Source organism: Oryctolagus cuniculus, chromosome 2 (assembly GCF_964237555.1).
Source record: "Oryctolagus cuniculus chromosome 2, mOryCun1.1, whole genome shotgun sequence".
NCBI classification, from domain to species: domain Eukaryota; kingdom Metazoa; phylum Chordata; class Mammalia; order Lagomorpha; family Leporidae; genus Oryctolagus; species Oryctolagus cuniculus.
This window is the reverse complement of record NC_091433.1, coordinates 111,680,850-111,704,615: the sequence shown is the minus strand read 5'-3', so window position 1 is coordinate 111,704,615 and position 23,766 is coordinate 111,680,850. Positions and strand designations below refer to the sequence as shown.

At 48.8% G+C, this 23,766-nt stretch overlaps 1 protein-coding gene across 11 annotated transcripts; it reads left to right on the top strand.

The window, feature by feature from the left end:
• The first annotated feature begins 1,767 nt into the window (after window positions 1–1,767).
• On the top strand, window positions 1,768–19,400 carry ZNF2 (zinc finger protein 2). 11 transcript variants are annotated; one of them, XM_070068798.1, is made up of 7 exons: window positions 1,836–1,888; window positions 10,992–11,083; window positions 11,373–11,548; window positions 12,750–12,821; window positions 14,788–14,914; window positions 16,996–17,109; window positions 17,588–19,400. In XM_070068798.1, exons 4-7 carry the CDS (start codon window positions 12,789–12,791, stop codon window positions 18,565–18,567), a joined length of 1,254 nt encoding a protein of 417 aa, XP_069924899.1. In that variant the 5' UTR covers window positions 1,836–1,888; window positions 10,992–11,083; window positions 11,373–11,548; window positions 12,750–12,788; the 3' UTR covers window positions 18,568–19,400. The 11 variants fall into 11 exon arrangements, with proteins under 11 accessions (XP_008252135.2, XP_069924898.1, XP_017195513.2 ...); XM_070068797.1 differs by lacking the exon at window positions 10,992–11,083 and having other exon boundaries at window positions 1,800–1,888; XM_017340024.3 differs by lacking the exon at window positions 11,373–11,548 and having other exon boundaries at window positions 1,810–1,888.
• The last annotated feature ends 4,366 nt before the right edge of the window (window positions 19,401–23,766 follow it).

The following is a 23,766-nucleotide window of genomic DNA, read 5'->3' as shown; positions in this document are numbered from 1 at the left end:
GGGACACTGCTGACCTTGTCCATGGCTGAGCCAGAAGAGCTGAAGGACCTCAGTGGAGTGACTGAGTGCCAAGGTTCTCAGTGGTCCTGTTGCCCTCTCATCCCTGGCCAAGGGCCACTCTCCCTCTCGCCTTTGTTTGCAGAGGGAGACAGCAGATCCTGTCCTTCCCTGCCTCCTCCCCTCTGGCCTTTGAGACATCTTATGTGTCCAACTGTCCAAATTCCTGACCACAGAATCCACTGGCCTAGTAAAGTCAATGCTGTAAGACACTGAGTTTGTTACATAGCAACAGTGGCCACGATATCCTGCAGTTTGGCAGAACCCCAAGTTGGTGGGCCGGGGAGACACCTGTCATTCTAAACAAGATTATGTCTGTCAGTTCCTGGCTGCTTAGGTCACATATGCTCTTAGTAACCTTTTTGAGAAAAGCAGCTAAAAATCTCTCAAGCTTTGCAGTAACATGACACAATCAGCCAGAACAACCCCTCTTAACTGAAAAAAAACTAAAAATGCTGAAAACTTACAAAGACCTTTATAAACAAACATACTGGTAGTTGGTGAGGAATTCAGAGATTTTTTGAAAAGAAGTGAAGCGAGAGCTAGAAACCTGAGAAGTGAGCAGTAACCTGACTGCACTGCTGAATCCTGGAGAACACAAACTTCCACTCTGACAGCTTCCCGGGGCGGTAAGTAAAGCCTTGGGCCCAGGGCCTGTCGATGGTTGGAGAATTCTAGATGGAAATCCATTTAGAACCCCAAAGTTCCCACTGTCAGTATAAGACGAAACGAATAAAAACTACCACACAGACGGGAACAGTAAAATAGATAGATAGATAGATAGATAGATAGATAGACAGACAGACAGACAGTTCTGGATGTCCTGACTTTTAGGAAGGTCCAAATCCAGTGTGGTATAGAATTTGCTAGAACCTTGCCCCAGGGTATTATGTTCAGCCCTTAAACCTTACCCACCAGCCATTCATCTTGCTGTAATTCTTCGCATTGCGTTTTTGTCCTCTGGTTTATACTTTTGCACGTGCTATTCTTTCAGCTCACTTTTCTTTGTTCCTAATTACTCATTCTTCAAGCGTACCAGTTACAGTCAGTCTTTTCCACGTCTCCAAGCCATAGTTAATTGCTTCCTCCATTGTATTCCCATAGTGTGTTCAGCATGATAATTATTGAACACGCTGCATTATATTTAATAATTTTCCATTCTGAATTTTCCAATAGCCCGTGAGTTCGTTTAAGGCAGTGACTAATGTCTTATTGTTCTAACTGCGCCACGCTCATGGTAGGTAATGCAAGCTTTTTGAATATGAAAGTGTAGACTTGCTCCTGAAATAGGATTTTATATTCTTTGTGTAAGTTTTGGTCTCCCCTGAAGTTCTAGCTCCGTAGTTAGCGCCCGCTGTACATCAGGATCACTAGGGGATGCTTTGGGACTCTCGGTCCTCAGAGCGGGACCTGGGCGTCACTTTGTTTAAAGCGATCCGCAAGGGCTGAAACTCCCTACGGTGTCCGCAGCCCGGGCCCTCCCGGCGGCTCGGAGGAAAGCAGGCTGCCGTGCGCTCGCGGGGTCGGAGACTGGAGGGACGTGACATCACACATAGGCAGTGCTTCAGGGAGACCGTGAAGCCCCCCTGGCCGCCACATCAGACCGAGTTCAGCACCACCACCCAGTTCCTTTCTCCCGAGCCGGAGCTGGCGCAGGTTTTCAGACGTCATATTAACGTGCGCCGGCTGCTGAGACTTCTGGGAAATGGAGTCCATGAGAAGACAGCGCATTGATTGGGAGCGCAGACGCCAGGGCCCTTTGCGCAGGCGCACTGCTTACCCGACCTGACGAGGCGCCGTCTTTCCCGGTCCCAAGCCCTCTGTGCCGGAGGTGAGGGTGGCGGGTGTGTGTCTTCGAGGAGCGGAGTGAGCGCCTCGGCCGAGAGAAGGGGACGCTGAGCACTTGGGGGAGGTGCTGTGGGAGCAGGTCGGGGTGACGTGGGCGGAGCCAGCCTGCAGAGTGTGTGTGGCGATGTCCCAGCTCCGAGCGGTGCGGACGCCAAGTTGTCGCCCCTCCACCCGGTGTGTGCGTGTGTTCCGTGTGCGGTGGGCCGTTACCCACCGTAGGTCAGGTCCCGTACCTTCAAGTAGGAAGTCTGGAGTTTTCCTTCGCTCCCCACCCCCTCCCTCTTCCCGTAATGGTACTTGATGACCGTAGGGGGGATTGACACTAAATCTAGGGTGCCACCCACTCCGGCCCCTCCCTCTTTCCCAGGAAACGCCTTAGGTTGTCTCTTTCTGCTCCCCGACCAGGGCCTCCTCGCGGATGCTCGAGGGGGCTGCATGGAGCAGTGAGATTTTATGGGAGTTGGGGGGAGCCCCCAAAAAAGCAGCAAGGCGTTGGGTAGGTTTGAGAGAGTTTCTACTGCACTGCAGGAACAGCGGATGACAAGCATGAAAAAAGAACACTGGGGCCAGGGCACAACGTATCGTATCTATCGGACAAGACCCACAGCAGGTGGCTTGTACGGGCTGATCCGGGCCTGTTATTCGAGAGGTCAGGTTCAAACATAGAGGAAGGGAATGGGGCAGGGAGCCAGTTAGGAATATGTGATAGGTAGGTTTTTTCTTTTCTTTTTTTTAAAGATTTATTTTATTGGGGCTGGCTCTGTGGCTCGGTAGGTTAATCCTCCGCCTGCGGCACTGGCATCCTATATGGGCACCGGTTCAAGTCCCCGCTGCTGCTTTCCTCTCTGCTGTGGCCTGGGAAAGCAGTGGAGGATGGCCCAAGTCCTTGGGCCCTGCACCCACGTGGGAGATCAGGAAGAAGCCCCTGGCTCCTGGCTTCTGATCAGTGCAGCTCTGGCCATTGTGGCCATCTGGGGAGTGAACCAACGGAAGGAAGACCTTTCTCTCTGTCTCTCCCTCCCACTGTAACTCTACCTGTCAAATAAATAAATCTTTAAAAAATATTTATTTTATTTATTTGATAGGTAGAGTGACAGATCTTCCATCTGCTGGTTCACGTCCCAAGTGGCCGCAATGGCCAGGACTGAGGCTGGGACTCCACCTGGGTTTTCCAGGTGTGTGACAAGGATCCAGGTATTCGGCCAGGCCAGCTGCTGCTGCTCTCCCAGGTGTGTTAGCAGGGCGGCACGGCTCCACCTGCACAACATCTCAGGCAGTGTCTTAACCTGCTGTGCCACAGCACCGCCCCAGGTGCTAGTTCTAAACCAAGCCGTTATGGACATGCATTAAGGTGTTAGTGGTAGAGAAGGATCCAAATGACTTTGCAAAACAAAAAAAGGAGCTGCTGGCTAGAATTGGGAGGAGGGAGAGTGAGATTAGAGTTTAAATTTGGAATTCTGGGGAAAATAATAGAACCTCTGCCGGAAACGTAAAGTTGGAGACCATAGCTGGTGAGGGGAACTGCCTAATTCAGAACTTGCAGTCATTTGGAAATGCAAAGTGCATTGGGAAGAGGAGTTAGAACCGGATTTGGGGACTGTCTCTGTAGAGGCGGAGAACGGACACCTGGATGTAGACGTATTTTGTGGGAGGGGCTGCGAGAAGAACTGGAGACTGAGCCGTGGGCGGCTAGCACGTTCCTGGGGCAGAGTGGGAAGAAGGGTTAGGGCTGTTGTAGTGGAGAAGAAATGCTGGTGCAGGATCGCAGGTACAGTGCGTGCTTGAAGAAGCAGGAACGCGTCAGAAAGCTGCAGAGGGGACAGAGGAGTATTGGCATCCGATCAGAAGGGCGTTGGGGCCGGCACCGCAGCTCAATAGGCTAATCTTCCGCCTTGCGGCACCGGCACTCTGGGTTCTAGTCCCGGTCGGGGCGCCGGATTCTGTCCCTGTTGCCCCTCTTCCAGGCCAGCTCTCTGCTGTGGCCCGGGAGTGCAGTGGAGGATGGCCCAAGTGCTTGGGCCCTGCACCCCATGGGAGACCAGGAAAAGCACCTGGCTCCTGCCTTCAGATCAGCGCGGTGCGCTGGCCGTGGCGGCCATTGGAGGGTGAACCAACGGCAAAAGGAAGACCTTTCTCTCTGTCTTTCTCTCTCTAACTGTCCACTCTGCCTGTCAAAAAAAAAAAAAAAAAAAAAAGGCAATGGTAGTTTTCAGGTGTGTGAGGGACAGGAGCAGACGGTGTGTTGTCAGTCGGTGTGTGTTACCCATCATGAAAGGAAAGCCCAAAGGAGATCTGTGTTGCTAGAGGGAAGTCTTGGGAATTCAGTGAAGACAGTTTGAGGTAAGAGGAGGCTTGAGTGTGGGGAGGAACTACTAGAGAGATGCAGGGTCTAGGGGCAAAGAGAGACCAGGTAATGCAACGCACACGTTCTGTGAGGAAGCAATAGTGGGGGAGAAGCCTGGCTCTGGATGGAGGACACAGAGGCCTGGAGATGGACAGTCAGAGCTGTTTAGTTGACCTCACATCTCTTGCTGCCTTGGACACAATAGATACTCAGTGAATATTCACTGAATCGTGGATTGGCCTTTGGCAGTAGTAAAGAACTTGGACTTTTTGAACAAACTATGATAAATGCATTATGTACCATACTTGCCCTATAGGAACACCCTGGGAGGTGAGGGGTTAAACTGGAGGTGCTCTAGAACTTGCTCATGGCTTCCCTTGCAGCAGTTCCCTGTCTAGAAAGCTTTCTGCCACACAGTCTTGCCTCCCATGAAACTCTCTTGCTGATGCTCAGTGCAGTCGAAGACAGGTAGGCTGCATGGTGGAAGAGGTGGCAGGTTTTGTTACCAAAAGTCTGATCCTTGTCAACGGTGCCGAGCCAGAGGAATGAAGACACGTTTGAGGGTAAAGGAAAAAGAAAGCTTATTCCGTCATTAGACTAAGGGGTAGCGGAGTTCGCCATCCTCCCCAGTGAAGAGGGTTCCGGTTTTCTGAGGAGTTCAGAAAGGGAAGCTGTGCTTGGGAGGACAAGGTGAATGAGTCAGCGAGAGGGGCTCGGGAGCACGCAGCCAATACCAAAACTGATTGTTTTCTGTAAATCTGAAATGGCAGTGCAGTTTCTCAAGAAACCTGCTGAAGGAGAACTGCTGGCTTGGTCTTTGCACGGTGAGACCTGACAGCACGTTTTGCCTGGGTGAGTGCTGCAGAACCGTATTGGGCTGGCACCCGAAAGAGGCACAGTGTTGTGTGCATTAGTCACACCGAGGCCCACGTCCCCCACAGTACATGGTCAGGAAGGCTTATTGTGCCTTAGTCACCCGTACCCCATTACACCCTGTTGAGGGAGCTACAGCCTGTTAAGTGTGCAATAGCTGTGTAGCTAAGAAGGGAGCAGTAAAAGTTTTCAGGCCAGGGTAGGGGCTCATCTGAAATACAGATGCGAACTTGCAGAATGCTTTCTCCAGTGACTTTAAAATCCAAGACTGGGAAAAGAAAAAGCGAAAGAGACGGTGACCCCCCACTGGCAGTTACTCCATGTGAGTGTAGTGGATCTGGGCTCGGCTGAGTGTCCGGTGAGAGCTTACCGAGAGACTGCTGATGGAGTTTGACCCTACCGAGGAGTGGAGTCAGCCTGGCGGGGGCCCACGGACGATGAGTACCTTGAAGATGACATCTGGTCGTCTAATGGCCATGAAGCTTTTATGCTCACTGCCCTTTGATATTTGTGCAGGGCTCAACTTATTAAAGTCATAATCTAATAAACAGAACTTGGAGAATTGTCTTTAAGCATTTAAACATTGAGCAGCTCCAACTACAATTTCAGATGTGGTTTGATTTGTTCAGAAAGTTTTAACATTTTAAAACCGCACATCCAAATACTTTGATTTCAAAGTTATTATTACACTTTACACCTAAGCGTACTCTAAAACAATAACACTGTTTATTTTAATTATTTTATTTATTTGAAAGAATTCCAGAGAGAGGTAGAAACAGAGAGAGAAAGGTCTTCCATCCACTGGTTCACTCCCCAAATGGCCACAATGGCTGGAGCTGAGCCAATCCAAAGCTAGGAGCCTGGAGTTTCTTCTGGATCTCTATCATGGGTGCAGGGGCCCAAGAATTTGGGCCAACCTCCACTGCTTTCCCAGGTGCATTAGCAGGGAGCTGGATCAGAATTGAAACAGCCAGGACTTGAACCAGTACCCATTTGGGATGCTGATGCTGCAGGCTGGGGCTTTAACCCACTGTGCCACAGTGCTGGCCCCAACAACAATGCTGTTTAATTAATTATTTTCATTATTTCTACCTGCGTGGGATAATAACATTACTTTTAGCTGATCCTAATGCTTACTCAGCACATTATTCTAAATGCTTTATGTGTATCATCCTATTTAAACATCAGGATAAATACACGAGATAGGCACTCTTATTCTGATTTTGCAGTTGGGCACACTGAGACAGGTTAAGGAACATTGCTAAACAGGTATGAAGAGACAGCTGGATTTTTATTTCAGGCAGTCTGGCTGCAGAGCCTGGGTCTTAATGACTATGCCCTCCTGTATCTCTAAGTATTAATTTTGAGGTCTTTCTAGGGCCCGAGAGTAAAATTTCCTGGGATGGAGGAAGCTTAACAGATCAAAATGGAAAGCAGCAATGTCCTAGGCAGTACAGGGTGCAGGCCCTGGTTGTCAGTTTTGCTGAGATCTTTGTTTCTATTTGTATGTGCATTACTCTGTCTCTTCCCAGCAAGATTCAAACCCTGCTCTGTCCTCCTCAGATTGAGTTGTTTGTTTTTAAATACTTATACTAAACTTGTTTTTCCTGTTGGATTTTTTTTCTTTAGTTTTTGCCTTTCACATAGGTTTTAGTTTTTGCAAAGTGTTCGCCCTCAGGGTCTTTGAGGTTTTGCTTGGCCAGTGTTATGATCTGGGAATGTCTGGCAACTTTTAACTCAATGCAAAAAAGATTGATTTCTGGGAAAAGATAGCCCCACAGATAATAGACCAAGAGAGTTAAAAGCTGTCAAACCAGTAATTATATTGTGATCTGGTCTTTGAGTGTTTTTTAAAGATTTATTTATGGCCGGCGCTGCGGCTCAGTAGGCTAATCTTCTGCCTGCTGTGCCAGCACACTGGGTTCTAGTCCCCATCAGGGCGCCGGATTCTGTCCTGGTTGCCCCTCTTCCAGGCCAGCTCTCTGCTATGGCCCGGGAGTGCAGTGGAGGATGGCTTGGGCCCTGCACCCGCATGGGAGACCAGGAGAAGCACCTGGCTCCTGGCTTTGGATCAGCGCGGTGCGCTGGCCACAGTGACCATTGGAGGGTGAACCAACGATAAAGGAAGACCTTTCTCTCTGTCTCTCTCTCACTGTCCACTCTGCCTGTCCAAAAAAAAAGATTTATTTAATTTTATTTGCAAGAATTACAGAGAGACAGGGACAGAGATTTTCTATTTTCTGGTTCACTCCCTAAATGACTGCCATGACCAGGCTGGACCAAGTGGAAGCCAGGAGCCTGGAATTCTGGAATTCCACAGGTCTCCCACATAGGTGACAGGGACCCAAGCACTTGGGCTGTCTTCTGCTTTCCCAGGCGCATAAGCAGAGAACTGGATTGGAAGTGGAGCATCCTGGACTCTTACCTGTGCTTTTATGGGATGTCAGAGGCAGCAGCTCAACCTGGTGTACCACAATGCCAGCTCCCCTTTTAGCATTTTTTAAAAGTTTGCCGGATTAGGGTCTTTTCTCTAGGAGCAGGTTGGCTCATTTTTAGAACAGCTTTCTACCTGATGTGGCTGGTGTAGGATACTTAGTGCCTGTTTCTGGAATACTTGCCTTATCTCCATTCCCTGGATTTCCTTTTCACACTTGTATGAATGGATACAAGCCTATGAGGGCACTGGGAAAAGTTCATAGAAAATGAAATTACTTTGATGCAAAAAATTTTGAAATCAATACATACTTTTTCCTTTCTTTTTTTTTTTTTAAAAGATTTATTTATTTGAAAGGCAGAGTTACAGAGAGAGAGGGAGGGAGGCAGAGACTGAGAACAAGATCTTCCATCTACTGGTTCACTTCCCAAATGACCGCAATGGCCAGAGCTGGGCCAAGCTGAAGCCAAAAGCTTCTTCTGGGTCTCCCACATGGGTGCAGAGGCCCAAGGACTTGGGCCATCTTCCGCTTCTTTCCCAGGCGCATTAGCAGGTAGCTGGATTGGAAGTGGAGTAGCTGGGATTTGAACCGGCACCCGTATGGGATGCCGGTGCTGCGGGCAGTGGCTTTAGCTGCTACCCCACAGCACTCGGCCCTAGATTTTTTTTTTTAATACATGTTTTCCTTGAATTTTTTGAAGACCCCCTTATATATCCCAAAAGATCTATGTTCATGAATAGTCATATAGTTAATAGGAAAAAAGTACTTAGCTATATGAATTAAAGGCCTAAAGATTGCATTCTTTGTGTTATTACCAGTTTTTTGTGTATACTTCATATTAACTTTTCTATTTTGATTATGAAACCCATAGTCTTTCAAAATTCCTATTTTATTTAACAATAATAATTTTTATTTGACTTGTAGGAGGCAGAGTTACCTGTGTTTTCCTATTCAGAGATGAGAGATCAGCTCAAATTCTGAGTGTTCAAAACCGACCTCCTTTGTTTTCCGTTGAGTCCCCTGTGGCTCAGCTCTGGGAATGACGTTGTTATCCACCCTGCCGCTCAGATCAGTGACCTGGGAGTCACCTGGCCCTCCCATCACCTTCCACCCCCATTTCCCATCTGTCTGTTACCTGTTCTTACTGTCTAGAGGGTAGTTCTTCTTTTCTGCTGCTACTACTTTTGTTCAGCCCTTCAATTTCTAGTTTAATTGATTGTAACAGTCTCCTCACTTGTGTGCTCAGCCCGTTCATGCCCTCCTCCAATCCCATCCCACCACCGCTGCTCCCAGGGGTTTGGCTGCCTGTGTTGAGGTCTCCAAGATTGCCCCATATTCAGGGATTGGCCAGCAGGTTGGAACTCAGCCTATGGTTGAACTACTGGCTAAGATTAGGACCATAATCTTGCATGGATACACAGCTTGATCGGAAGGGGAAAAGACACAGGAATCTATGTGCGGGTTTGCCTGTGTTCTGTCCTTCCCGTGAGGGTCACACAGAGCACCCTCCTCCCCTAGCAGCAAAAATGCAGCAACTTGTATGCAAAGTTTCTGCCCGGGGAAGCCCGTTACAGACCTAGCACCCAAGTTTTTTTGTTGAAAGTTGGTCACAAAACACCCTCTGCCTAGCACATACCAGAATTCCAGGCCCTGCAGAAGTGAGGCAGATGTTCAGCCTCAGCCATGCGCATTGACTGGGCTCAGCCATCACCCTGTCTCTGAGGGAACCCTCGGAAAATTGAAGTTTCCGGAAACCAGAGATCAACCTTGCGAGCAGACCTTGCGGGGAATAACAGTCTCAGATCTGCTGTAACCGTCTCAGATCTGCTGTAACTTTTCTGCACACCGCTCTTCCTGTTACTTTTTTCCTGTTCACCAGAGTAAACATGTATGCTTTTTTTTTAAAGGAAAAAAAAAGATTTATTCATTCATTTGAAAGCCAGAGTTATAGAGGGGCAGAGGCAGAGACAGAGGTCTTCCATCCACTGGTTCACTCTCTAGATGGCCCCAAAAGCCAGAGCTGAGCCGATCCAAAGCCAGGAGCCAGGAACTTCCTCCAGGTCTCCCATGCGGTTTCAGGGGCCCAAGGACTTGGGCCATCTTCCACTGCTTTCCCAGGCCATAGCAGAGAGCTGGATCGGAAGTAGAGCAGCCAGGCTTGAACCAGCGCCCATATGGGATGCCGGTGCTTCAGGCCAGGGCATTAACCCACTGTGCCACAGCGCCGGCCCCTATGCTTGTTTTTAAAAATCAGAAAATATAAAAAATTAGATGAAAATAAAAATCACTTGAAACACCACCATTCAAATTTCGTTTACATTTTAATATATATTCTTCCTTTTCCCATACAAATGTGCATGCCCAAATAAGTAGTTTTAAAAGTCTGTACATTTTTATTGTAATATTTTGTGATTTATTTTTAAAGATTTTTATTGAAAGTCAATCACAAGGAGAGACAGAGAGAGAGGGATCTTCGTCTGCTGTTTCACTCCCCAAATGGCTACAACTGCTGGAGCTAGGCCAGGCCGGAGCCAGCAGCCAGGAACTTCATCCAGTTTTCCCATGTGGGTGCAGGGGCCCAAGCATTTGAACCATCCTCCACTGATTTCCCAGGCACATTAACAAGGAGCTGGATTGGAAGTGCAGCAGCCCAGCCTCGAATGGTGCCCATATGGGATGCCGATGTGGCACACGGCAACTTAACCCATTATGCCACAGTGCTGTATTTTGTGAATTTATTTGTGCTTTTTCTTCAGTTTGTTTTTGTTTGAGAAAACATTACATATAAAGCTGGAGTAATCTGGGGATCCCTCCCCAGTCTAGTCCCACGTCTTCCCAGATAAACTCACAGTTTGGTACTGATTATCCTGTACAGATTTTCACAGATAGTATTTATGTATTTTTAATTGTATATGAATATCATAGTAATTACATAACCTTTTTTACTCAGTAATTATGTTTTGTGGTTTAATCTCTTATCGTTCATTATATATATATATATATCTGTATATGTCTGTATAAATATAAAGCCACAAGTTGGTCATTATCCAGTTGATGACTACTGGAGTTGTCGGCAGTTGATCAGTGGTGAGCTTGTCCCTAATGATTTATGATATACCCCAGTCATTGACCAAGCTTCCCTAAATGTGCAGATATGTGTGGGGATTTTCTTCTCCAGGCTGGTGGTCTGCTGTATGTGGCTATCTTATAGTAAAAGTACGTTATTATAGTAGAGAGTTAAAAACCACCAGGCAAGTTGGGTGCAACCTGGATGCAAATTCTGTCTCAGCCTCTCACAAGACCTAAATTTCCTAATCTGTAGAGTAGTTCCTACCTTACTGATTTATGAGGATGGCATTAAATCGTCCATGTGAAAAATACTCAGCATACCTGGTAAGTAACACAGGCTCAGTGAACCAAATCTCCTGTTTTAGAAGCTGAAAATATTTCCGATTTTTGCTGTGTTACGTGAGATGATAATGTGTAAAGTACTGGGGAAGTTGCCCGGCACATGGCCCTCCATGAGGTTAGTGTTGGTGACGGTTAGTAGAAAGCACTGCACATGTACTGCCTTCCTGAGCGTAAGCTCCTAGGAGAGAATTGCTGAGCGCAGGGACATGTTTCACAGCCTGCTGTGAGCCACAGTGGTCGTTCCCAAGCACAGGTCTGATGACGACACGCACCTGCTGAAGTCCTTCAGTGACCTCCGCGCTGTGGGGCAGGGGCCTTGCTCCTTGATGCGGTGGGCTCTGCCTGCTTCTCTGGCCTCCTGCCCCCAGCACTGCCCACAGCCTGGACTGTACCTCTCTCAGCAGATGCTGGTTATTCGTTCTTTCTGTCTAAAGACTTGCTTCCTTATTTGTGAAAGCCTGGCGCTTCTCCCTGCCTAGAATGCGCCCTCTCTCCCAAATCATGACTTCCCTTAGATCCCACGTCTGCCAAGTGAGTGCAGCGTTCCTCCCGCTCTGCAGGCCGGGTTAGGCCGGGTTAGGTGAGCCTCCGTGGCGCTCAGTAGTTTGCTGTGGATGTGTCTCTTTATAGCAGCTGCCTGCCCGATAGTGAAGCACTATTCTGCTTGCATGTTGGTTCTGTGAACTAGCCTGTAGTTTCTGGAGGCCGAGAGCAGGGTCTTAGAGTGTTTGACTCGGCGTCCGTGGTTGGCACTGGGAGGTCCTGGTTGAAGAGATGAGTGGATGAGTCACAGGAGCAGTGGCCACGTGCCCTTGACTGCAGGAGCGCCTTCCTTCCCCTCCCAGACGACAGGATCTCAGGCTGCTGCAAATCCCAGGGGTGCTTGACTTAACAGCGCTGCATTAATTAGACTCTAGAATGTGACAATCGGCCACTCAGCCAACTCAAGTGAAGGGGTGAGTGATAAGGATTCACACAGAGCCGAGGAAGGGTAGAGTCTTAGGGAAATCCAGGACTGAATGAGGGAAGTTGGTACTAGGCGAGCTGAGGGGCTGCGGCACCAGGGACTCTTAGGTCTGGGTCTCCGTGCGTCCTCACTAAAGTGACTGAGCTGCTCTTCCCTTTGCCTGCATCTTGTCCATCCCAGGGTCTTTCTTGCAGCCTCTGGTCTGCCTCAAGCCTCCCGCCCACCCCCGGGTCCGGCCACCTTGTGATGTCCTTTTGCTCATCAGCTGTGTGTTGCCCTCACACTTCTTAGTTCGTGTCCTCCGTCTACTCACCTGGGCATCGCCCACCCGTTACCTAATCCGTGTGGCTCCAGGAATGAGATGGCGAGGAGCAAAATGTGGCTGCCTTGGGGCTGCTTCTTTGGCAGGGGCTGTGCATGGGGTATTTTTCCTTTGAAATGAAATGGCTATCGGTTTTACTTCACTTGTCTTGTCCATAGAGTCACTTACAAAATTGCTGATGGTTTTTGCCCCGTCATCATTCAGGGCAATACTGCATGTGACTTTATAAATACTATGTGAACTCTGCTTGTGAATTCTGCCTCCAGCATCTTGGTGAGGCAGGCACCGTGTTTGCAATGTCCATGGCCTTTGGCTGTGATTCTGGAGTGGGCTAGGGCTGCTCCTGCTTCTGCTTTACTTTGCCTGCCCTTTGCCTAGGGCATTGGGGATGGGAGCAGGTGCACATTTCACTGGAGAGTTTTAGTTTCGTGGACGGAACAGGACTGGTCATTCTCATACCTTCTTTCTCATCCCACACCCCTGCCTCCTTAGGACTCTGCCCTTTTCTACCAAGCGAGCGCACAGGAGGGAATGGCTGCTGCGCCTGTAACTGCCAGATGCCAGGTGAGGGGACTTCTGGGTTTCTGAAATGTTCCACGCGTCTCCATGAGGTAACCATGTTGCTCTTTCTTGGAGCTGCTTTGATGAGATCCAGCCAGGCAGGTGGAAGCCTCACGAGAGAGCACCGTCACGCCACCATAGCCACGGACAGGTTCCACATCTGTAGATTGAACCACCCCTGGGTTGGAAATATTTGGAAAAAGTGTTTTTGTCTGTACTGATCATGTACATGCTTCCTGTCTTGTCATTCCTTCCTAAACAATACAGTACAACAGTTGTGTTCATGGCACTTCTGTTGGGTCTGGAGACTACTTGAAGGATACAGGATGTCTGTGGGTTATATGCAGATACTGTGCTGTTTTAGATAAAGGAGTTGAGCGTCCATGGATCTTGGTATCCATGGGGACACTGAGGAATGACTGCGTTTCCTTCCTTCCTGTTTGACTCGAGGGATCCTTCAGTGCCCTGTCCTTGCCTTGGGCATGCACCCCCTAGCCTGCCACCAGGAACACACAGCATGTGCCCTTGGCACTAAGTATTTTGCCTAAAAATGGATGGTATGGGTCTGATTGGGAGGTTTGGAGGGCAGCGAGTTGGTTCCGGTCCTGACTATTCTTCAGTAAGTCCCCCTGGGACACGGCATTAGGCCCAGCGGGTTAGGCTGGGGCATGTGATACCTACTGTGTAGCCTCTCCAGAAGGAGGTTGGAGCCCTGAAGAGTCTCATGCCTACAGACACTGAAGTTGTTCCTTTCGCGAATGCCATGCTCCAGCCTCGAACTGTGGGTAACCAGAGACTCACCTGGGGTTTTAGAACCAGGGATAAAGGTGTAATCTTACAGAATCACAGAGCATTAGAGCAAAACAAGAGGGATCCTAAAGATGACCCAATTAACAACATTATCCTGAGGATTTGTAAGTAAATAAAAGTAAAAACGATTGGTGGGCTGGCACTGTGGCGTAGTGCGTAAAGCTACTGCCTACTATGCTGGCATCCCATATGGATGCCGGTTCGAGTCCCAGTTGCTCCACTTCCAATCCAGCTCTCTGCTATGGCCTGGGAAAGCAGTAGAAGATGGCCCAAGTCCTTGGGACCTTTACCTGTGTGGGAGACCCGGAAAAAGCTCCTGGCTCCTGGCTTCAGATCGGCCTAGCTCCTGCCATTGTGGCCATTTGGGGCTTGAACCATCGGATGGAAGACCTCACTCTGCCTCTGTATCTGCCTCTCTGTAACTCTGCCTTTCAAATAAATAAATAAATATTAAAAAAAATTTGGCACAATTTGAATAAGTTCAGAGATTAAGCAGTAATATATCAATGCTGTTTTCTTGATTTTTATAATTAAAGTGTGATAATACCAAAGAATGTTCTTGATTTTACAAAATATGAGCTGAAATATTTAGGAGTAGAGGGACAAGATATTGCAATTGGCTGAAGAAGTTCAGGAAAAGATAGGAGAATGTACGAGGATACTTCAAATAGATTGTGAAAATCCATGCATGTGAGGAATCTTCAGCAGAGCTCATGGGAAATGTGTATTACAAAAAAAGTATGCATGGACTTCAAAATATTTTGCACCCAAATGTATCTTTCAATTCCATTTTCCACCAGTGTTTTTGTATACTCTGGAATATGCAGACACAGATAAGGAAAATATGAAAAATGTTAGCACTGGGGAAGCTGAGTGAAGGCTCTGTGGGAATTCTTTGTTCTGTTCTTGCAAGCTTTCTGTATGTCTGAAGAAGAGCCTGCAAATGCCAGCTGTAAATATGGCGGTGTGGGGTCGTGACCAAGAACTTCACGCCTAGGGTGATCACGCTGCTCTCCCCAAATGCTTCAAAACCCTACTTTGTCAGAACCATTCCCCTCCCACCCTCCACACTCCCTCCAGGGTTGTCTTTATGACTTTCTGTCCTGGTCCACATCAGAACAAGGGTTTTGAGTAAAAGAAAATGTGGCTGTGTTTCCAGGGGTCAGTGACGTTTGACGACGTGGCCGTGGTTTTCACTGACGAAGAGTGGCGGCATCTGGTTCCGGTTCAGAGGGACCTCTACAAGGAGGTGATGCTGGAGAACTACAAGAGCATTGTCTCTCTGGGTAAGAACAGGGTCCTGTGGGGAGAGCTCGTGCGGGGCTGGGGGCCCGACAAATTGAGACCGCTTCTCCCTACACCTGTGCTTCAAGCCCCCTGAGAGAGAAGATAGCAGGTGTCAAAGGATGCAGCTTAGGTCTGCAGCAACAGTGGCTTCACTGTTGCCCTGGTAGTAACAGTGCTTAAGCCCCCTCGCTCAGCAGCTTGCCCCAGTGCGAGAGGGCCGGGCCAGAGAGCAGAGTGTGCACTTGACACGGGGAGCTGGCTCTCCCGAGGGGCAGGCAGGGGAGGCTGCGTGCGTGGGCCCCGCTCATCAGTCAGGGGGCTTCCTCAGCACCCTCAGGAGGACTCATGCCGAGGCATGGCCCGTCTTGAAGAGAAGAGATCTCTCATGGGAGCCCGAGGAGAGAGGAAGAAACTTTTCCCTTAAAATGATGGCGGTAGGGGCGTGGACGTGCAGAGCTGGGCCTCTGAGTAGGTCACCAGAGATGTGTTTGATTTTGAGTATGTGTCTAGATCAGTTTAAACTCACCGAATGGTTTCTGAAACAGACTAGAGTGTGTGAAAGTCATTACGGGAGACTGCTGAGCCTTTGTGATAGGCTCTACAGGGTGACATATGGGGGCACAGAGCTCCTGCCAGAGTCAGAGACGGGAAGCCACAGGGAGGTGATGCGTGTGGGCCTTAGGCCCCTAGGCAAGTGCCTCTGTTCACCCAGTTGAGACCCCATGCAAAGAAGGTTTAGAGCTCAGGCCTATTTCCAGGCATAACTGTTTTCTATAGCCAGAAATAGATGAGTTCATATCTAGGAACTGATGCTAAGGAAATAATAGCATGTGTGTCCAGTGCTTAGTTTATTAAGCCACTGTGGCCGTAGCCCTAAGCCACATCCTCAGATTCTTTTTATCTTGTCTCCCAGGTGCCTCAGAAGCAGGTGTGGAGAGGAGAGGTCCCAATTCTGAGCCCCCTCAACTCCACACTAGCATTCGGTTTAGTAATGCTCACACACCACTGTTTGTTAATAGCAGAACGTTACACAGAGAGTAATATGTCTATTCAGCAGGAAATTCATGAAGTTACGTTATTTTATACAGTGTAGTATCACATAGCCATTAAAATGATGTGGATCTGTGCTAGCTGAAATAACATTTTAAGCTTATTATGTGAAGAAACATAGCTTACAAACCAGCATAATTTCACTGTCCAGTTTTTAGGAGATCTGTTGGTATCTTTCAGTATCAAAATGAATAGAAGGAAAGAGGAAACAATGAATACAGAGTATGAAATGTGATTTTTCTTTTTTATCTGTATCTTTCATTTTCCTACACCTGACGTGACTGGCTTGTTTCAATAAAAGTAGAATACCAATAATACCGATGGTAAACAGCCCCAAATGGGCACCGTCATTAATACTTTTATTCAAGATTATTTTTTTTCATTCTCATCCCTCAAGCCAAGGACCTTCATCCTGCCAGTGCTAAACCTGGGAGCTTCCCATTCATTTTACAAGGAAGAATAAACACTTGATTCAAATGAATTCTGTTGGGGCCAGCATTGTGGTGCGGTGGGTTAGGCCACTGCCCGCAACACCAACATCTCATAGGAGTACCAGTTTAAGTCCTGGCTGCTCCACTTCCCATCCAGCTCCCTGTTAATGTGACTGGAAAAGTAGCAGAAGTCGGTGGTCCCTGCACCCATGTGGGAGACCCAAATGAAGCTCCTGGTCCCTGGCTTTGGCCTGGCCTAGCCCTGGGCCGCAGCCATTTGGGGAGTGACCCAATGGATGAAAGGTCTCTCTCCCTCTGTTGGTCACTCTGCCTTTCAAATAAATAACTAAATCTTAAGAAAAAAAAATCAAATGAATTTTGTCAGCTTTCTGAATAAGTACTGCTTGTTCTTTTTTAGAACCAAAGTCCTAACGATTGTTCTGAGGTTTCACTATTTGGTACTCTGTATTCCTGGCCTATGCCTTCTGCCTTTGGCATTTTTCTCTCTGAAAAACTTAGGGGTCAGGATTAAGCTTTGGAGTGATTATGTCTTCTTCGTCAGATGCAGCAACCTGGCTTGTTTCTTTCTCCGCGAGCAGGACTTCCAGTTCCGCAGCCCGATGTGATTTTTCAGTTGAAGAGAAGAGACGAGACCTGGATAGCAGATCTTCATGGCCCTGAGCAAAGAGAATGGCCAGAGAGCATCTCTCTAGGTGAATATGAACAGGATGCGGCAAGGTTTTGTTTGCTTGTTACTTATGGGGGAGGGTGGAAGATAGTGGGTGTCATGTACTCAAAGCCTCTGCTTAAATGTTTATTTTATTTCACCCACTAGCTTATAGTATTTTTTCTTCCACTTCTGAAAGTGTTACTCATCTGTGGTCATCAAATGTCTGTTCGCTCCCGTGGGTCACGTGCCCACTCCCACCCTCATGTTCCGGTTCATCACCATGCTCTGCGCTCAGCCTACTTTCCTGATTATCCTGGCCATGCTCCTAGTGGACCATTTCCTATTCACTGCTGTGTCACCAATCAGTTTTCTTTCCCACCACCGTCCTCTTTCCCAGGTTGCAGTCTCCAAGCCGTGTAGTGATCGAACCTAACTTTCTGATTCATCCCAGTATCTCCTTCCACTGTTAAGAGGTCCTAGCCCAGAAAAGAAACTGCATCTGTGTTTTCCGTTTGTTCCAGACTGGGAGACCAAGCCTGAGATCCAAGGAGCGTGGAGGGAAAGGTGCGGGAGACAGAGCCCTCTGCATCCTAAGTTTGACGTTCGCGCACCAGAGGCTGGCTTGGAAACAGAGAAGAGAAGTGCGGCGGCGGCGAACTGCAAGAAACCCCTCTCCCGGGAGAAAAGCTTGGGGCACGGGTCAGCCCCACACAAAAGAGTGGCCACTAAAGAGAGAGATCAGGCGTGCAGGGACTGCGGGAAGACCTTCTTTGACCACTCGTCGCTGACCCGCCATCAGCGGACTCACACTGGAGAGAAGCCCTACGACTGCCCCGAGTGCGGGAAGGCCTTCAGCCACAGGAGCAGCCTCAGCAGGCACCTCATGTCCCACACCGGCGAGAGCCCCTACGAGTGCAGCGCCTGCGGGAAGGCCTTCTTTGACCGCTCATCCCTGACCGTGCATCAGCGAATTCACACGGGCGAGAAGCCCTTCAAGTGCAGCGAGTGTGGGAAGGCCTTCTTCGACCGCTCATCCCTCACGCGCCACCAGAGGATCCACACCGGAGAAAGCCCCTACGAATGCCACGAGTGTGGGAAAGCCTTCAGCCAGAAGAGCATTCTCACCCGCCACCAGCTCATCCACACCGGCAGGAAGCCCCACCAGTGCCCCGAGTGTGGGAAAGCCTTCTACGGCGTCTCGTCGCTGAACAGACACCAGAAGGCGCACGCCGGGGAGCCGCGCTACCAGTGCAGCGAGTGTGCCAAAGCTTTCTTCGACCGCTCTTCCCTTACGCAGCACCAGAAGATCCACACCGGGGACAAGCCGTACGAATGCAGCGAGTGTGGCAAAGCCTTCAGCCAGAGGTGCCGGCTCACGCGGCATCAGAGAGTTCACACAGGAGAGAAGCCCTTTGAATGCAGTGTGTGTGGGAAGGTTTTCAGCTCAAAGTCCTCCGTGATTCAGCATCAGCGGCGTTACGCCAAGCAGGGCATAGACTGAGTCAGACAGAGGACCTCCACGACAATTCAGCTCTTCCCCATCTTCAACAAGGACGTCGTGAGCGCATTCGAGCCGTTCTGGCTGCTGGGCTCCCGTCCTGCCTCCGCTTCACAGTTCTGAATAAGCACTGTAGTCTACTGTGTTACAGAGCTGACGTAGGCTGCCAGAAGGTAGGAAACTAAAGATTGGAAGTTTTGGACGGGTTTGTCTGACCGTAGGATAGATGTTAGGAGGAGAGCCTCAGACACACTGTGGGTCCGAGAACCCAGGTCCCAGGTATCACACAGCACTTTACACAGCTGACGGCTGCAACAGGAGAGGGGAGGCAGAATGATATCAGAGCAGCGCTGTTTGCTTTGTTTTCTCAGAACAGCTGTTTTTATAGCTGTTAGTTCCTCTCTCTCGGAGCTTTTCTGGGCACTGTCCCAGCGTTTAGATCTCCCGTACTACTACTAATAGCTAGCACTTGTTGAGCACTGACCGTGGGATCAACACTCAGCTGAGTCCTACGAGGAACAGATCGATTCCCTCACCCGTGCTGTGAAGGGAGTACTGTTACTCTGGTCTTACAGACGAGCACACTGAAGTTAGCGAGATTAAATACCTTGCCCAAGGTGACACTGCTAGAGGAAGGTAGAGCCAGGTCTGGAATACAGTTCTACCTTCAAAATATATTCTCTACCGTTATGCCGCAATGTTTGCTCATTTCATAATTTATGTACATGTATTCTCTCCTCAACTAGATTGTAAGCACTTGGAGGTGTGACTTACAGGTCTTTGTATCGCACACAGTGCCTTGCAAATAATAGGTGCTCAATAAATATTTATCTGAATGAGTGAGTTTTCTGTTTACAAAGTTCTCGCCATTCAAAACACCTCTTGGACTCACATCCTTTCTCTGAATTTCCACAGCCCTGCCCACACCTGCCAGGCTCCCATGACAGCAAGATCCTCATTCTTCATTATCGAAGAGGAGTCTGCTGTGCAGTAACAAACAAGCCCCCAAGTAACACCTGTGTCTCACATAAACTCTGGTGCTAGCCAGTCTGTCTGACTTCATCCTCATCGCTCAGAACATTTAGCTTCCAAAGTCACCATCAAGGAAGAATAGGAAGCTAGAGGAATTTGTGAGATATTTTTAAGGGTCAGGTTACATTGCTTCTGTCCATACCTGACACGCCAGAACCTGGCACTTAGAGGCTAGGGAAAATTTGATTGACAGCAAGAGCCATTGTCACGGCTTAAATTTTGCGTATTATTGTTAGGCCAGCAATTCCCTTTCTCTCCCACCATTGCCTCCAAACGTCTGGAGGAACAAGATGCAGACCACTGCGTGCCCTGGCTCCACAGACACTGCTGAGGCACGTCTCCATGCCCCAGATACTTCACAGTCTTCAGTCTTCACAGGTGCCGCTCCCAGCTGCAGACAGAGTACTAGAACGGCATCTGCCGGGTCCCAGAAGTCCACCCTGGGTGTTGCTTATGAAGTCAGCAGCCACCCTGGCATCATTCCGTGGATTTTTCTGGACTGCCATTGGTAATAGCCCTTCTACCCTCACTGGGACTCCTTCATTCCGATGTGGCCAGAAATTTCCCACGCCCATCTCTCCTACTCTAATATATTAGAGTTCTTTAAGGACCTGGCCACAGATCCTAAGGATTCTTGAGGCTCACAAAGGCACTAATGCATTTTCTTCCTTGAAAGTTTTGGTGCTTGGACCAGAGACACCCTATAATTTTCTCTCTCAATGGCTTCTCCAGGCTCCTCTGCACTTGATCCAGGTCTGTGCTCTGCCCTCATTGCCTGGTCAACACTGCTCCTGGTTCCACCATGTGTCACTGTTCATGACCCCTGTTCTTGAACCAGTGTAGGCAACAGGGCCACAGATAGCCATACTCCCAGAGTAGGCCTCAAGTCCTGAGTAAGCAGAGCCTGAGCAAGGATAAAGAGCTTTGAGGTGCGTGCAGACCTAAGGTAGCAAAGGTGAGGAAAAGGACGTGAAGCAGGGAGGAATGAGTGAGCTACTATTCACTGGGCTTTACTTCCTGAGCTGCTATGAGGTTATTCAGCAAATGCATCTACCTGGTTCTGCATGAAGTCCTCAAACATCCTATGTGGAGAAACCATGTCTTAGAGCAACAGATGTGCAAAGGGAAGCGTAAGGAATTTATCTGATTGGATCCCTCGCTCTTCCTCACCCACCTTCCTTTAGGTTGCATTACCCAATCACTCCTAGGGAAGACAGGTCCCATGACCCACGTGTGACACTCAACAAGCCTCAAAGTGGCAAGAAGAGATAGACATGTGAGCTGTGCAGTTGTCTGGCCCGCGGCAGTTAAGGAGGGGCAGGTCCTGGCACTCCCAGACAGGAAACTGAGGGGCCACAGGAGGTGCACACAGCTGAGGTGGAACACACTGAAGGTCTTGCAGAGGCGTGAGATGACACCTGTAGGGATGACGCACATGCCTGACGTAGCCCCTTTATGACCTCACTCCAAGTCTGACTTCCTGGCATTTTCAGTACCTCTCTCTCCTGTGGAATCCCATGTCCCGCAAACTTTCACCTGTTTGCCACCAAAATCTTTGCTGTACATTTTTGGTTTTGTATTCTTCCATGGTGATTAAGAGATTCCTCATTTGCTTTGTCTAATATCAACTGTCACACCAAAGGATGCTTTCCCGACATGATGTTAGGCAAAGACAGACGAGAAGAAAAGATGTCTTCACTAAATGTAGAACTCAAGGACAACGCACCTGCAAGAGACAATGGGGACTCATTAGGGACCAATGGGTTTTTATTCCAAGGGATCCTGATTTATGTGCTTGGAGGAGAGGTGGCTGCCGGTTTTCAGGGTCACATTATTTTGAAGTAGAGCCTATGTAGATAACAGCAGAGCTGTGAAGGAAACACAGTTGTTGTGTGTCTTTTACAAATAAGGTGTGCAGATATTTGGCTGCTTGGCACTCAAAGGAAAGCCAAGAAAAGTAATGAGAGCCATTTTAATTTCAGGTCTTTTTAATTTCTCTACAAAGTACAGAGAAAAGTGTGTTGTCATTCAGTTACTGACCATCAAAATAATATTCTAGGGCTGCGCCTTGACCCATAAAGCTTGATCTCTGGTGTGTGTGGAGGATACCCAACAAATAAAATACAATGATACAGAAGACACAGCCAAAGTAGAATGTTCAGAGCTGGCCTCGGAGAAGGTGAACAAAGGCTTGGAGGAGGGAAGAGAGCAAGCCACATGGGTCATCTGGGGAGATGGCAAGGCAGAGGGGACAAGCACAAAGCCTCCATGTTGGAAGCACGCGTCACTTGATTGAGAATGACCAGGAGGCCAGTGTGCTTGCTGTAGAACAAGTGAGGGGAAAGCTGTAGGGGATGAGATCAGAGAGCTACGGGGGTACAGAGTATGAGGGGGCTGTGGGCCCCCTGAAAGCCTGGCTTTTGTCAGATTGGGGAGGGATTACGTTGAGAATACAATGTACAGGGCAAGAATAGAGGAGTGGGACTTGCAGCCAGCATTTGCAGATGGACACTGGAACAGGGTGGTAGTGGTTAAAGCAATGAGGAGTGGTCAGGTTCTGCAGGGTTTCCTGAGGAATTGGGGGGTGGTATGAGATAAAGACAGGAATGATGATTTCAAGGTGTGTAAACCGAGTACCTAGGAGGATATAGCTGGCGTTTATTGATGTGGGGAAAAATGACAGGTGGAAGACGTATGGTGGGGTAGGAGGGTCAGCAGTTCAGTTCTGAATGTAAGTACATTAGAGACCTTTCTTTTTTTATTTTTATTTATTTATTTTTCTTTTTGACAGGCAGAGTTAGATAGTGAGAGAGACAGAGATAAAGGTCTTCCTTCCGCTCTCTCCAAATGGCCGCTATGGCCAGCGCATTGCACCAATCCGAAGCCAGGAGCCAGGTGCTTCCTCCTGGTCTCCCATGGGGTGCAGGGCCCAAGCACTTGGGCCATCCTCCACTACCTTCCCGGGCCACAGCAGAGAGCTGGACTGGAAGAGGGGCAACCGGGACAGAATCCGGCGCCCCGACCGGGACTAGAACCCAGTGTACCGGCACCGCAGGCGGAGGATTAGCCTAATGAGCCGCGGTGCCGGCCAGAGATCTTTCTTAAACACCAAATAAAGAGACAGGGGGCGGCTCAAGACTGGAGATATACATCAGGAGCTGACCGGAACTGCATGATATTTAGAGCATGGAAACTGAGCAAGAGAGGTTGGTGTTGTGGTGTAGCAGGTGAAGTCGCTGCATCCCACATGAGTGCCACTGCTCTATTTCCAATCCAGCTCCCTGCTAAGGGCCTGGGAAAGCAACAGAAGATGGCCTAAGTGCTTGGGAGACCCAGATGAAGTCCCTGGCTGGATGGAAGATCTCTGTCCTGTATCTCTGACTTTCAAATAAATACATCTTTAAAAAATTAAAAATAAACTTAAAAAGATCACCTAAGCAGTAATGACGGGAAAGAAGGCAGGCCCCAGGTTTGAACTCAGGGGCATTCTGACATTTAGTTGATGCCCCGATGAGCAACTTGTGCATCCAGGAAACTTGCTGGAAATCAAAGTTCTCAGGCCCACCTCAGATGGCCTGAACGGGAGTGCGGTCCAGGACCGCGTTTTAGCACGTCTTCCAGGTAACGCTGCTCACCACACAGTTGTTCTTTTTTTTTTTTTTTTGAAGATTTATTTATTTATTTGAAAGTCAGAGTTACACAGAGAGAAGAGAGGCAGAGAGAGAGAGAGAGAGAGAGAGAGAGAGAGTGAGTCTTCCATCCAATGGTCCACTCCCCATTTGGCCACAACGGTCAGAGCTGTGACAATCCGAAGCCAGGAGCTTCCTCCGGGTCTCTTATGTGGGTACAGGGGCCCAAGGACTTGGGCCATCTTCCACTGCTTTCCCAGGCCATAGCAGAGAGCTGGATCAGAAGTGGAGCAGCCAGGAATCGAACAGGCGCCTCTATGGGATGCTGGCGCTTCAGGCCAGGGTGTTAACCTGCTGTACTACAGTGCCGGCTCCCACCATATAGTTTCAATGCTACGCAACTAGTTTAGAGACTGGTGAAGAGACTAAGGGGGGCGAGGAGTGGCCAGTCAAGGAGGCAAGCCTGGGCTGCTTCCCAGAGCACAGTCAAGTTACACTGACTGCTCTCCAGAAGTGACGGGACATGAACACTGAGAGCTGG